Below are 14,240 nucleotides of genomic sequence, written 5' to 3' on the forward strand. Positions count from 1 at the left end.
CACTTTCCCAGGCCTCTTGAGGGGCCTCAAGAGACCAGGGAGTGAGAATTCTTTGCTTTTTTTCCCCTGAGATTGTCGTGCCACCAGAGCACTCCCAAAGGACAAGAGAAGGGTATCTTTCGATCAGGGAGTGTGTAAGCACTACCCAATATTTTGTTACACTAATTAATTATTACCCGTCCCGCCCATTACCTTGGGACCGCCCCCATATTATCTTGTGCCCGCCCACACGGGTTCCCCCCGCCGCCATCTTGTGCCTGTCTGAGGGGCCACAGGAAAGCAGGGAGAGGGATTTTTTTGGTGTTTTCCCTGAGACTTGGCTGTAGTGGCACCGGAGAGCTCCCAAAGGATGAGAGATGGAGATCCTTCCCCTCAGGGAGTATGTGGGCACTTCCCAATATTTTATTATATTAATTATTATTGCCCCGCCTCCTATTACCGTGGCCCCGCCCACATGATTTCCCGCCCCTTCCGCCATCTTGTGCCCGCCCACACGAATTCCCCCCGGCGCCATCTTGTGCGTGACCCAAGGGCCACAGGAAAGCAGGCAGCGGGAACTTTTTTTTCTTTTTTCCCTGAAACTTGGCTGTGGTGCCACCGGAGAACTTCCAAAGGACGAGAGAAGCGGATCCTTCCCCTCAGGGAGTATGTGGGCACTTCCCAACATTGAAACACGTTGTCGCCCTTCCCGCCATCTTGTCCCCGCCCACATCAGCTCCCGCCCTTCCCGCCGCCGTTGCCCCGCAACGCCCGAGCGGCCGCGGCGAGTCCCGGGTTCCGGCGGGGCTGAGGCGCCCCGGCCCCGGCGCGATGGAGCCCGGCAACTTCGTAGCGCAGGAAAACTGCTGGTAACAGCCACGGCTGCTGTGCTACCGCTCCCGTCCACCTTCCCCTCCCCGCAGCTCCGCGCTGAAAGTTCCCATGTGTGTTTAAAGAGCGTGCCTTGGTAAAAAAGGCAGGGCTTGGCTCCAGTGAACCCCTCGTTCCCCGCTGGCTGTGGGGTCGGGGCATCTCCTCAGTCAACACAGTAAATAAAAGTATATTTGAAAGGACATCGGTGCTTGCTTTTCAACCTCCTCCGCTTCTTAACAAAGCGATGCGTTCACATGCGCTGCTTCAAACCTCTGGAAAATATTTTCCCACTAGCTCTGAGTCAGACAATGATAATTTGTACATTAACTTGCTGTTTTGAGATGGAAGTTTAGATTCCTACTAAAGTGCTGTGCTTTGTGACATCAATAGTTGGGTTGGCGTGCTGGGATTATTTTTAAGTGAAAGTTTTCAAAGTAATCTTAAATATTTGTCTGTTGGTTTCAGGAAAAATCGTATTGAAAAGGAAGAAGATGCTGCTAAAAGATGGCCTGAGAAATGGGGATTTTTGAAAACACCTCTTGAGGAGGTAACATTGAATGTCATGTAATACGGTTTGTAATAAAACCAATACATGAAATCTACTTGTGCACAAATTTATCTGGACACAAAATTATGAGAGCACAGAAGACTAGAAATGTACTGAGTATGCTTTACTACACTGGCATCCAAGGTAGCAACTGCACTGCTTTTGAAATGGTTCAAATATTCAGTTTTCTTCTGAATAAAATACATCAAGTGGTAATTTATATGCTGTGCATATCCTGATATATTTGTCTTGAGAAGCATGACTCCTAGTAGTGCTAACAAGTACTAGATACACTAGTACTCACAGGAAAATATTTCGCCTTTGTCTCTCCATATGGTATTTTAAAAATCTAGGGGAAAAGGTTCCAGCTAATTAAATTGTCAGTGGGGGAATCTACAACAAATGAAAATATTTGGAGTGATGTCTCTTCTCAGTGATGTTTAGATATTAGAATATAGTAGCACATGATGTTACATTTGGAATCATAGTATTTCATTGCTAAAGAACAGGATTGATGCAGCCCCTGCATACTTATAAATGTAGTTTGCATGTCTTCTGAAACAAAAATATCCAGTAATTTCCAATGCACTGAAATAAGTAATCTTGCTTGAGGTGGAAAGAATAGGAAGTTAATATGCAACAATGAGGGGAATGATGTGGATATCACATATTGCAGTATATTTTAAAAGATAAAGAGTTCAGTTTTTAAATATGTCTTGGTTCTAGTTGCTTGGAGATGAAAAGAAAGAAGATGCAAAGCCCAAGCTTCAGCTTCCAGATCACCTGCAGATTCGACCTGTAACACCTATAGAAAAATACATTAAGGTTAGAAAATTCGATTTTAAAATTGCAATACAGCAACATCTGTCTTAAGAAACCACACAAGCTCTGAAAAACACTTGTCTTATAGGGGGGGTTTAAGACAAAGAATTGCTCTTTGGATATGGCTGTAATTTTTCTACCTTTATTTAAGAGTCTGCTTTTTGGCAGAGACAATACCACTGTCCTCTTCAGTACCATAAATTAATAAGAAGCCAGTTCTAATAAGCCAAGTCGTAATTATTTTGTTTTATATGATTGATATGTACATTCAGAGTCTTAAAGCTGTCAAACAGCTGGAGAGTAGAATGTGACTGATGGTTTAATTTACAAATACGGTGTGTCAGGATCACCAATGAATAGGGTGACTCCACAGGCAGCTAAAGCAGTGACATTGGGAGAGGAATGGACTCAAAAAAGGGGAAGCAGAATATGCTAACAAAAAGGAAGGTTAGTCCACTTAGAGAAGATTAGGGAAATAAAGGAGATTGGAAATTCTTACTTGTTGATCTAGCTTTCTTTGAAAGGATTCTAAGGGTGGGGAGATAAGGTAAGGAAGTAGTCAAAGCTTTTACTGAGATTAAATTAAAAATTAAGAGCTAGTGCTGAGAGTGGTAAAGAAATGAAATGGCATAATTTCTGCCATTACTGCTATTTGTTCTTCAGTTTTGTCCCAAACCTCCAACCTCAGTCCAGTTGCAGTTTCAGTTTCAGTCAAGTCTCAGCCCCATGAGGGTGTTGGTGCATGAACAAATCCTGCACTTATCAGCTGCTCCACAAGTGTGCAGAGCCTGGTGCACAGTGGAACAGAGTTTCCATTTCACCTCAGAACTGGAAGAGAAGGGTTAGCTGGGATTTAGGTCACCCTTTACATATTCAGAGTGAAGTTTCATACATCCTTTTCAGAGCTGTCTTTCTGCACATTTACCTTGTGATAACAGTCAAATCTGTTCTCTCTAGGTTAGACTGATAAAAGCTTCTGCGTAGTCCCCTCCCCCAGACCAAAAGTGGGACATGATTTCCTTCATTATCCTGCTCAGTGGGTGGCACTTTTGGCCATAAAAATTATCTTTTCTGAGGAACTGCTCCACCTAAATATCATAAACATTTTCTAATCTTGGCCAAAGAACAAAGTGAAGCAACTCTGGCAAGAGAACTGAAACATTGTTCTCTTGCTGTGTATTTCTCTGCTAAGTCCCCAGATGCTGAAATGATAGAACGTGCCCAATTGAGATGATTCAGCCAAAGTAAGCACAGCAGTCACTGAACAGAGTCTGTTGGGTTTTGTTTTGTTTCCTTTTTAGCTAGATTAGTTGCAGATTAACTTGCTGCTCACACATCTTTCAAAGCAGAAGGAAGGTAGAATGAATAAGTAGTTCTTGATGTTAAAGCCAGCTTGGTCAGTAATACCTTTGGCATTTGGATTTAAAATTATTATTCCATAGCTGCATTGCTACCAAATATATTACAGCAAGGAGAAAACACTATTTCTCTTGTTTGCAGAAGTTAATTAGTTTTAAAGATGATGATGATGATTATCTTCAGCTTGAGCTTTTACCATACATAATAATAATTTTAAAATTCTAATAATGTTAAGCAATTAAAGCCCTTAGTATTGAAACAAACTTAAAAAAAGAAACTAATTCCAACATACACTACTAAACAATGACTTGATTGTTGGTTTTAGAACACTACAGCACAAAAGACAATGTTGCATGACAGAAACTTCAACCAAAATCCTTTTCATCATTCAGTTTTACATGTTACTTTGATTTTTAGGTGCTTCCATCTCCTCCAGTACCTAAAACTACCCAGGGATTTATTGGCTGGAGATCAGGTGATCCAGCACTGGCACTTGAACACAATTTTCACATCCCAAGCTGCAGAGGAGCTGTCTGTAGTAAGAAGTGACCGTGTGAGCCCTCTGAGTGACATGAAATAAAGAGGCACAAAGATCCATCTGCATTCCTAAGGAAATAGCCAGTAGTGGACTGTTGGATTGTTGATCATTTCTGCTATTTATGTAAAAATCCATAATCATTTTGGTAAAGTGTGAACATTTTCATTTTACTTAATTGAATCTATGGCATCCAAGCTGTTAACTCTGCTTCAGAGATTCTGCTTGTAACTTAGACATAACAATGAATAAACTCAAATAAAGATTCCAGGGCATGTACTATTTTTTTTAGCACTAATAAGACTATAATTTAAAAAATATTCATTGGAAGTTGGCATGACAATACAAATTTTTACAATTGTTTCTCCAGGAGGACCTCTACTCATAAAATACACTGGGTTTTGTGTTGGGTGTGCTTTGCAGGTATTTTGTGTAGTTACACACATAAGTAAGTGAGTAGTTCCCAGTAAAGGAATAAAGTACACAAAGGCCACAGTGACACAAAGTCAGTTTGAAAAAACAGTTTTAGTATCAAAACAGGGATTTTCTGTTAGTTGATCAGTATGCAAATGGATTTCTATCATTTCAGTTTTGTGTATACCACTATTTGCACTAAGCAGGGAGAGATGCTCAGAGCCAGCAGGTGATGGCACTGGGAGTTACTGGGGTGGCTCCCTCGGTGCCCTGGAGTTCAGTCCTGCACTTCATTATGCACCTGAAGATTTGCCAGGATTTCTGCAAACTCAGAAGGACTCATTGAGCTGCAGCAGCTGTTTGCACAATAGAATTCAAACTGCCTGAGGTGTTCAAACCAGAAGAGCCTCCAAAAAATCAACACAGGCAGCTCCCTCTAACTCCTTATCACTTAGAGGGGAAAGGTTTTCCTCTTTAACCAAAATCTCCTTTGTGTTCTGCAACCACCAATATCTACTGCTTGAGTCAGCACTAAGTCCTTGGCTTTCACAGCAGTAAGGCAGCAACCAGTGTTTGTTCTTCCCTTCTTCCCAAGAAATGACTCACGGTGATCAACATCCCACCTTTTTTTTTTTTTTTGACATCCATTTCCAAATGGCCGCAAAATAATAATATTTTACTTTTTTTCATATTCTTTACAAATAATGGAGAAGTGAGTCACATCCTTTGGAAAGATTACCCAAGAAAGAGAACACATAGCAGAAGTAACTTCAGACACTTTACTTAAAAACCAGAATAAAGAATAACTTGGAATCAGACTCTGGAAATTGAAGTTAAATTGCAGTTTAGCTACTAACCATAACCTGTGTACACTGTTCTTTGGACAACCAAGATAATTGTAAGAACAATATTTAAATTCGGTGTGCTTTCTTGTCATTGCCAGGTTTGTATCTCTTGCTTATTTTAATCATGTGGTATGTGGTTCTTCAGTTTATTTTAAGGTCATAAGATCCTACTCTTGTCTGGTTTATATAAACAGGTATAATAATGATTAATATGTCATTTAGTAGCAATTAAATTGCTTTAATTCAGGCCAGATAAAAGGGGAACTTCACTGGCTTTTAAAGAGTTATATTAAAAATCAAAGCTGGCACCAAATATCCAGTGGATGTTTGTATGAAGTGAAATCCAAATCCAGATGAGCCATGGTTTGATTTTGAAAACCAAAATAAATTCTTTGTCTAGCATCTGCAGTTGGACATTCCTGACTCTTATTCCAATGTCAGAATATTAACTCTGTCCTGACAGTAAGGGTTTTGTATTGTACATTCTATCCTTTAAAGTACTTTTATTTCAGGAGATACTTCGATAAAGACTAATTTGGGATGTGCAAGGAATATAATCTAAGATTTTAAGTCACTTCTTTTTCAAAATCTGTCCCATGTATTCAGGGTTTTGGTGTTGTGTGAAACTATAAACGTGACTATTTCTTCCCCAACACTTCTAACATTTTACATGAAAAAAATTGTGTAGAAGTTGTGGATTTGCAGCTGACAAAGGACTGCCCAGTCATCTGCCCCAGCTGTGAATCCTAAAGGTCCTTTGTATCACCTTGTTATGTTTGAAACCTGGCCCTTAATTTGTGGAAATTAACCTATTTATTGGAGCCAGCTTGGGTACATAAATGCCACTGCACACTGTAAAATACCACACATCTCCAAGGTCAGGACAGTGTTAGTAAACTCTGTACACACGAGAAAATGCTTCAAAACAAAATTAAATCACTTCAAAAGTGCAACAACAGTCTAAACTATTTTAATTCTCTATAAAAGTGTTAGGCCTGTGTTTCTGTGCAAGTCAAAGCAGAATCAAAATATGAGAACAAGATGTAAGTGTATTTAGATGGCTTTGATGCTCCAACCAAATTTTCATTTTTTTGTGAAGCTTCTGGTGAGCACAGGGAGCTGCAGAGCAACTCCTTGGTTGACAAAAAATTTTCAGAAAGCTGAAGCCACCTGGCCTTTAGTGTTGCTTTCAGGTGAACTTTGCTAAGGGACTCGTTTACAGAAGAGCTGTGCATGGTCTTTCAGAAGAGAAGCACAGAAATGTTACTGCATGTGATACCCAGGCAGCAGAGCCAGAGTGCAAACGGGTCAGCCCCAGTGTGCCACCAAGGATGGTCCCTGCAGGTGCTCTCCTGGGTGTGTGATGAAATAACAACAAAGGCTTAAATGGCAGCTGTATTTAAGTTGAAGAACAATGAAATCGAAATTATCTTTTTCACAAACACTCACTTAACAAAATTGGGGGACAAAAACCTGGTGTTTTGCTTCACAATGTGTTCTTTTCTGTGCTGTTAGAACTGGCACAGAACTGGCACTTGCTATTTATAATTTCGTTAATATAAGACACTTTACCAGGAGACAAGAGTCAATAGATTGCTATTTATTTAAAATGCATTTTACAGAGAATCAAGTGGTTTTTTATTAGATCATAGTTGCTGGTGATTCTGAGTAAGTAGCACTACCGAGGTTGCAATCAGCACACAAGAGTTGCTGTACATTTGGAAAGAGCCAAGGTGAAAAGCAGCCACAGCCTGTGCACAGACAAGTGATCCAGTGCCTGAAAGGATGCTTGGAGAATAAACCTCAGTGCTCTGCAGTGATGTGCTGTGACATCCCAATGACACTCACTGCAGCCCTAAGGCTGAGCAACAAACTCCTGCTTCCAGTTCATCCTATGGGCTGCTCTGTCAGTAACTTTAGTTCTGAGATTGTTTCCTTACAAAACGGAGCATGTAGATTTTGTTATTATAATTTTCACAGACGTAAGGTCCCCATTCACACACATCATTTCCTCCTTTAGTGAAGGATTCTTTTTTGTTCCTTCCACACTGTACAAAGTAGCAAAATGACAAACATTGATCTAAAAGAGTCACTTGCAGCCAGAGCAGAAACCTCTGCTCCTCTGTGAAGCCCAGCCCAGGCCCTGCTTGCTTTGGGTTCCTCACTGTGTTGTGTTCTGTTCCCCTTGAAGCCGTGCCCTGGTAGCAAGACAGATAAGGCCCACTCACAGACTATTACCTTCTTCCTGGCTCCTGTGGTTTTCACATCCCATCAAATTGTCATTTAGCTGAAAGCATGTCAGACCGTTTCATTGGACCATACTGGAATAAATTTAACTGTACTGGAAATTGATACCGTTGTGCTGTGAAACTGATTGGGTTGGAAGTGAACAAAACATTGTTCCTCAGTCATACATGGAAAAGACTAATGGGAAATAATTTTAAACCATCCCAATTTTATTAACATCATTTGTCCTGTTTTAGGTGAGCTGTGCTCTGCAGTTACATATGAGATCTGGCTGAAATTGGGAAGTGAGGGGTCTATACAATGTGCTTTTATGAATGGAAATTACACCTCTACACCTTGTGGTCACATGCTGTGTATGTGGCCCAGGTGACTCTAAATTTAGCCCCTTCCCTCATACTTTCCCCCTCACTGCTTTGTCTGCTTCACTAAAGAAGTGAAATAAACTAAAAACTCACTAAATATTGAAATAAACTTGTGGACTTCAAAGCATAAAAACAGATGCAACCACGAAGAAATAAACAGAGCAAAGAATCTTCACTCCCCACCAGCACCACACTTTCAGTTTGGTGGCTCCACTGACAGCAGCTTCCCTGGGTGCAAGATCAGACTTGCAGGTACCAGACTGGGATTAAATGTGGACACAACTCTTGTTAATCAAAATTTTTAACAGCTATAATAACAGCATCATTTAGAGTTCCAATACAGGGCTGCAGAAGTGGCCATTTTTTCTGCTTCCTCGATAAAGGGCTCTTTATTCAGTCCATTTTCCTGACTGCTTTCCCGAAAGATCATAAATGTGGAGAGCAGCCCTGCACCCAAACAAGCCGTGGCAGCCCTCGCCCCCAGCCCTGCACGCACATTTCTGTCTCGGCTTTCCCAGCGATGCCTCCAGGCTGCCGAGTGACACCCGGCTAATCCGTGATGCTCCAGCCTGACCCGAACCTGACAATGCCTTCTCACTTCCCGCAGCCCCTCCTTCTCCTCCCGAAGTGAGAGACGGGCAAAGCTTTTATTCCTCACCGGGGAGCAAGACGAGCCCAGCTCTGCTCGTGAATCTCCTCTGCTCGCTGACACGCGTCAGACACAACATTCTCATCCTTAAAAGCTGGAGCAAAACAAAAACAAAGCAAGAGCCCAAAAAAACCCCAGTGAGCTCCAGTCCCTGTCTGGAAAAAATAAACAGCCATTATGCTCCAATTGCCAGAGCCCAGCCATGTCCTTTGTTTCAGTAAAAGCTGTGTGATTTCTCTGCTCCCATCCCACCCATTTCAGCTTCCATCTTGGCACTACACTGGTTAATGAACAAACCCCACGTGTTTACAGTCTCTAAGGTTTATGGGTTCACTTGGACATGGACATCTTCTCCCCTACCTCATTTCCTCCCTGGCTGTAGTCACAGGCAAATTTGGGAGTTCTCTGTGGCAACAAAACAGCCCTTGCTGCTTAAGCCCAAGGCCTGAGAAGTCAGGCTGGCTGTGCTGCTTCTGAACAGACAACAGGGTGCAGGGACAGTGGTTCTGCTGGGTCAGAAGAACTCTGCTCCAGGAAACGGGCCCTGAATATTTAAAGTAGGAAAAGTCACTTTAACCTACAATTTTTGGGTCCTGAGCCAGGTGCCAGGTAAAGGGAATACACTGCAGTGCAAACTGAACAATAACCTGGTTCCCAAAGAGCACTGCTGATGCTTCTGTCCTCCCTGAAGCTGTGTCCACAATAATTGCAGTTACTTATGTGCAAACAAGAATAGCTCCTGCCATAGATAGATTTGACCAAACCACGTTTTTCACCATGTTTGTTTGCCCTTCTGTTTGTTTAAAGTAGGAGTGCTGAGCAAATCAGTATTTTACTGGGATAGCCACAAGCAATGGACAGCTGGAGCCTTACTCCTTCACCTTGGGCCAGAGCTGTTTAACTTAATGAGAGGGAACCACCTTCATACTCAGCAAATCTCAGTTAAAATGTCCTGCATGCATAGATGCAGAATTCTACACTTAAAGGATTCATGAAAGAACTGCCGAAATTTGCTTTCCATTTTCCTTTCATTTGCACTGCTGGAGTCACTGCTAATCCATCCTTACCTGGCAGCAGTGACAGGCAGGACCCAGCTGCTTCTGTTGGGCAGCCAGACCCCAGAGCTCCCTGTGCCCCTCTCAGCTCACTGGTCCTGCTGGGGTTAACCAGCTGTTGAGGGTTTCTGGAACACAGAAGACACCAAATTACATAAATACTGCAATTATTTGGAATGTATTTTACATTCATTTAATGTGTGTATTTGGCAGTGTTGCTGGACTTGCTATGAAGCTGAATGAAGCACGTGCAGGGTGATCATGGATGTGTAAAACCATCCAAATATAAGAATTGCTCTTCAAACCTAGTGAGCCAAATTTTTCTCTTTTGAAGAAGGGCTCTGTAATGATGATTTATACATTTTTATTGTGGAAAGGTAGATAAATACAGAGCATTGTCTTGTAAGCTTCCTGAGCAGTCCCCATAAGGACAGATTGCAGTTTATCCTACACCTCAGGTTCCAAAATGTTGGTTTGTTCACCTGGGTCTTGCCCATACCCCGTGGGGTAATACAATGAGACATAAAAATATAAAGTCTTACAAGACTGCAGTCCCAGCTCAGGTCTCTCACAACACTAACAAAACAAAAAAGCTTCACTTTCTCTCCTGATGACTACAGCCTTCCCTGAAAAACTGCAGCTTTATTATGCATAATTCAATTTCATCAACTGCTTTTCTTTATTGTCCCTTCTAATTATGCACACATATACTTGTTATTTATTGCAATACATAAATTATGCCCCAAGCATAGCACAGAAGTACACACACACTTCTTATGTAAGAAGAATGGAAAAATTAGTCAGGCTAATCAGTGATTCATTTACTCCCCTGGCCCATTCTGGATTTGTAGGTGTTTGTACAGATTCAGAAGCCACATCTGAATTCTCTCTGAATTCTCCCTTTGGTTATTACAAGTGCATTAATTGCCTGCATTCCATAATGTATCACACCAACTTTAAATGCTTTTTATTTCTGAAAAACAAGGCCAGATGCACAGAAGGTTTTATGCTTCTGACAGCCTAATGATGACAAGACAGTAACTCAATTTGTTGCCCGATTTTGGCTGAGGGAGGCTCAGGGTCAGCTGTGTTTGATGTACCACATGCATTACTTTTAAACTCTGGTCATGATTCAGAACTGCAGTCCAGATTCAGACTTTAAATGATGCACCACAGCATCCTTGTTCTCCACAAAGCTACAGAGGGAGCTTGGCCAATGAGATCTTATCTTTAGACTTCAAAGGTGTTGTCTGAAAAGAGTCCCTGTGGATAAAACCCTTCAGGGCAGGACGCCAGGACCTTACAGGAAGGCAGCACATGGGACTTGTTCCTCCTGAGCCCACTTTGTGCTGACCACAAGATGCAAGAACATCTGCATATAACAAAACTAAGCCAAAAATGTCAGGGTTTTTTTCCCAGCACATATTGAACCTCCTATGGAATATAATTAATCTCAAGTGTACGTTCCTTGTGCAAGGTGTCAGGACAGCACAGAGTCCAGAGGCATTTGTGTCCAGTGAAGAATGTAATGCCTGCAGGTCTCCCTTCTCCCTCACAGGAGAGATTTGAGAGGCCTCTGTAATGGATGGTTTTTGTCTGTGGTATCGATTTATTAATTTGTTGCACACTAATCATTAACGAGCATCTGGTGCTCAGACAGTACAAGGGGTCACACCATCAGCCATGCAGCATCCCCCACTGCCCTGCCAGGCCTCTCCACAACCCACAGATGCTAAAACACCAAACAGGCAGCAGAAGGACTTTAATTTCATAAAGCAAATGCCAACACTGCTTTACAGTCCTTGGATGAGCCCAGCCATGGAAGCTCTCCTAACCAGACCAGGGAGTGCTCCCCTCCTGTCCCTGAGGTCACAGTTTGGCTAAACATATGCAGAACATGCTTGGCTCATTACACATGTGCATTTCAAATCCACATTCAGCAGCAAGGGAACAGAAGACAATATATGGTAAAATACTGGAATTGCACTTCAAAGATCAGGATGCAATTCCACAGACTCCCAGGGTGACTTTGGCCACAACAGTCACCTCCCCTGCTTCAGCTCCCATCTGTAAAAAGCTAAATAACCATCCCTCATTTTTACTTCATCCATCTTTGCAATTTAAACTTGGAGTTCTTTGTAGTGGTGTCTCTTTCTCAAAATACATCCAGCTCCCAGTACACAATGTCCTCCTCAGAACAGTCTTATGGAAATGCATCCAAAAGATAAAAAGAACCATATAAAACATCCACTGATGAGATAAGACCACCAACACAACAATGCAGTGAACAGCTGTAATCTGTGGGAGGATTATTTCTCTTTGCCATAAATGCCGTCTATTTTTCAAGACAAGCTCTTCTCTTTCATGGAGCAGGGAACTCAGTATGTGCAGACAACTTCCCTTCCCACCAGTATGGTTTTTAAAGGCTCACAGTAGTTTGCGACATTAATTAGAAAATGTCACATCTTAATGACAAATATTAGTACTAGTCTGCTTGATTAACATAATTTATTTCTTCATTGGACATTTTATTCCAGATGAGCTGCTTTTCATCCATCCATATTTGCTGGGGGAAGAAATGCATCCTGACATGCAATGTTAATGTGCCCTCTGTGCTGACCTCTTATCTCTTAACTTTTCATTCTCACCCCCCTGTTCTCTGCAGTGCCTGAAATGAGCTTTAGCAGCAGCTCTTGGTCAAGATTCTTTTACATTGGACCCCTGCCAAGGCTTTTGGGGTGTTTAGCACTGACTAAAGGTCTATTCCCATGACACACACATTTAAAATTACCACTAAACTAGTGGGGGAAAAAAGAGAAAAATATGTAAAATGCCACTTTCTGACAAGCAGAAAATTAGAATTCATTCCCCTGAGAATTAAATGGACTTTTCTGCTTCCAGTCACTAACTATGACAAGGTTAACATTTTTCAGTCTAATGACTAAGGACATTAAGTGTGTGTGTGAATAAGAAATAAAATTACTGGAGGGTATTAGCTAAGTGTGTGACAACAGCCCAAGCTGACAACACAACTCTGAGGCTGCAGATTGTGGCCAACATGAATCCTTTGCTGTGGAGAACCAATGGAGACCAGAACATGGAGGGCATCCTTCTGTCCTTATTACTGTGACAACATCAAAATCACAGCAACATCCACATCTGGGTGGGGGGAGAGCTCATCTCAAAGGGCATCCAGCACATTCCCAGTATCCCAGGCAAGGACATCATGTCAATCAGAGGCCACAAACCCCCAGAGATATCCAAAAAGAAAAAACATCTCAAGTGCATCTCTTACTTCTCTAAGGATTCTTTCACCACTCCTGATTTAATTCTGATATGACACAAGGATTAGAGTAGGAGATTATTATTTGTGACTTGCCTTAGCTTCTGTCCTTCCCACTTCAGTTTTCCCTGTAGCTCCTCAATGTCTTACTCAGCTGTGGCTTCCAGACAATAAAGGATTGCATGGGATGCAGCACAGAGGGCTCAGAGGAAAAGAGGAGTCTCTGTGTTATTGATATGCCCTCAATGATAATAATTTCCAATATGTTAATGCCTAACTATTGGGAATCTTTCAGGATATATGTATAACTGGGGCAGTAAAAAGTAAGACAGGAAAATTATATTTTCAAATATCTAATTTCTTCAGTAAAAAATAAGTATGAAAGTTACATTTAGAGATATAGGTCAAGTTAGAGAAAGGCCTTTTAAACAAGGACAATTAATATGGATTCTATGAGAACAATAAAAGCTGCGAGGACATTGACAGAATTCAACACAGAGCTCCCTTTTTATTGTTTATGCCTTTGATTTGGTTTCAAAAGCTCCTTGGCCACAACTGAGAAAAATCCAAAGCTTACAATTTAGGGGATAAATGAAACATTTAAAAAAAATAAAATAGACATTAGGACTAAAAAGAAGGAAAGAAAACCAGAAGAAAACAAGTACTTTCAAAACCACAGAATCTACCTCTCCATTAGCCAACTGGAAGGATTCACAAACTTCTCTTTGCTTTCCTGTCGTTGTCAGGGGGCTCATCAGTCCAAAACAATGCATTTTTAAATTTTTCTAGTCTGAAATCTGTGTGATGGACTATTAGGCAGCTCAGTAACAAATCATGTTTGCAGTAACATCCAAGGCTGGATTCTCCTCTCTCCATGCACAAACCACCAGACACATCTCAGCCTCTGGAAGGTTTGTGCTTTGCCAAAGCAGCTGAGAGGATTTCTGCATGTCTGACACCAGTGACAAGTGCTGCACCTGCCCTGCCACAAGCTCAGATCCACATTCCACACCACTCTCACCTGATTACTTTTAGTCCCTGGCCTCATTACCTCACACTTCCCTAAAATAAACTGCATAAGCCACTTACCTGCCTGTAATCCTAATAATAAAATAATAATAATGATAAATCCAAATCATTTTGGATGAGTTTGTTTTGTTCCTCTGCCCCTCCAACTTACTCAGCTTTATTTTATGTCATCAGCATATTTCAGGCACTTTTGAAATTACATTCTGCTTGAGGTCACTGCACTCATTTTAATTCCAACCCC

General features: G+C 41.5%; 1 protein-coding gene and 1 long non-coding RNA gene across 3 annotated transcripts; one reads left to right on the top strand and one right to left on the bottom strand.

Moving 5' to 3' along the window:
• The first annotated feature begins 324 nt into the window (after positions 1 to 324).
• CIMIP1 (ciliary microtubule inner protein 1) lies at positions 325 to 5,782 on the top strand. 2 transcript variants are annotated; one of them, XM_088175190.1, is made up of 4 exons: positions 325 to 379; positions 1,318 to 1,399; positions 2,126 to 2,224; positions 3,998 to 5,782. In XM_088175190.1, exons 1-4 carry the CDS (start codon positions 357 to 359, stop codon positions 4,127 to 4,129), a joined length of 336 nt encoding a protein of 111 aa, XP_088031316.1. In that variant the 5' UTR covers positions 325 to 356; the 3' UTR covers positions 4,130 to 5,782. The 2 variants fall into 2 exon arrangements, with proteins under 2 accessions (XP_088031316.1, XP_014729425.2); XM_014873939.2 differs by lacking the exon at positions 325 to 379 and adding an exon at positions 702 to 848.
• A 2,809-nt stretch (positions 5,783 to 8,591) lies between these two features.
• On the bottom strand, positions 8,592 to 13,206 carry LOC148221789 (uncharacterized). The gene is made up of 3 exons (XR_015807400.1): positions 13,067 to 13,206; positions 9,700 to 9,815; positions 8,592 to 8,726 (listed from the first exon to the last, which is right to left on the bottom strand). It is a non-coding gene; the product is annotated as an uncharacterized LOC148221789 (long non-coding RNA).
• Between the last annotated feature and the right edge of the window lie 1,034 nt (positions 13,207 to 14,240).

Source organism: Sturnus vulgaris, chromosome 17, assembly GCF_052056855.1.
Source record: "Sturnus vulgaris isolate bStuVul1 chromosome 17, bStuVul1.hap1, whole genome shotgun sequence".
Taxonomy (NCBI): Eukaryota; Metazoa; Chordata; class Aves; order Passeriformes; family Sturnidae; genus Sturnus; species Sturnus vulgaris.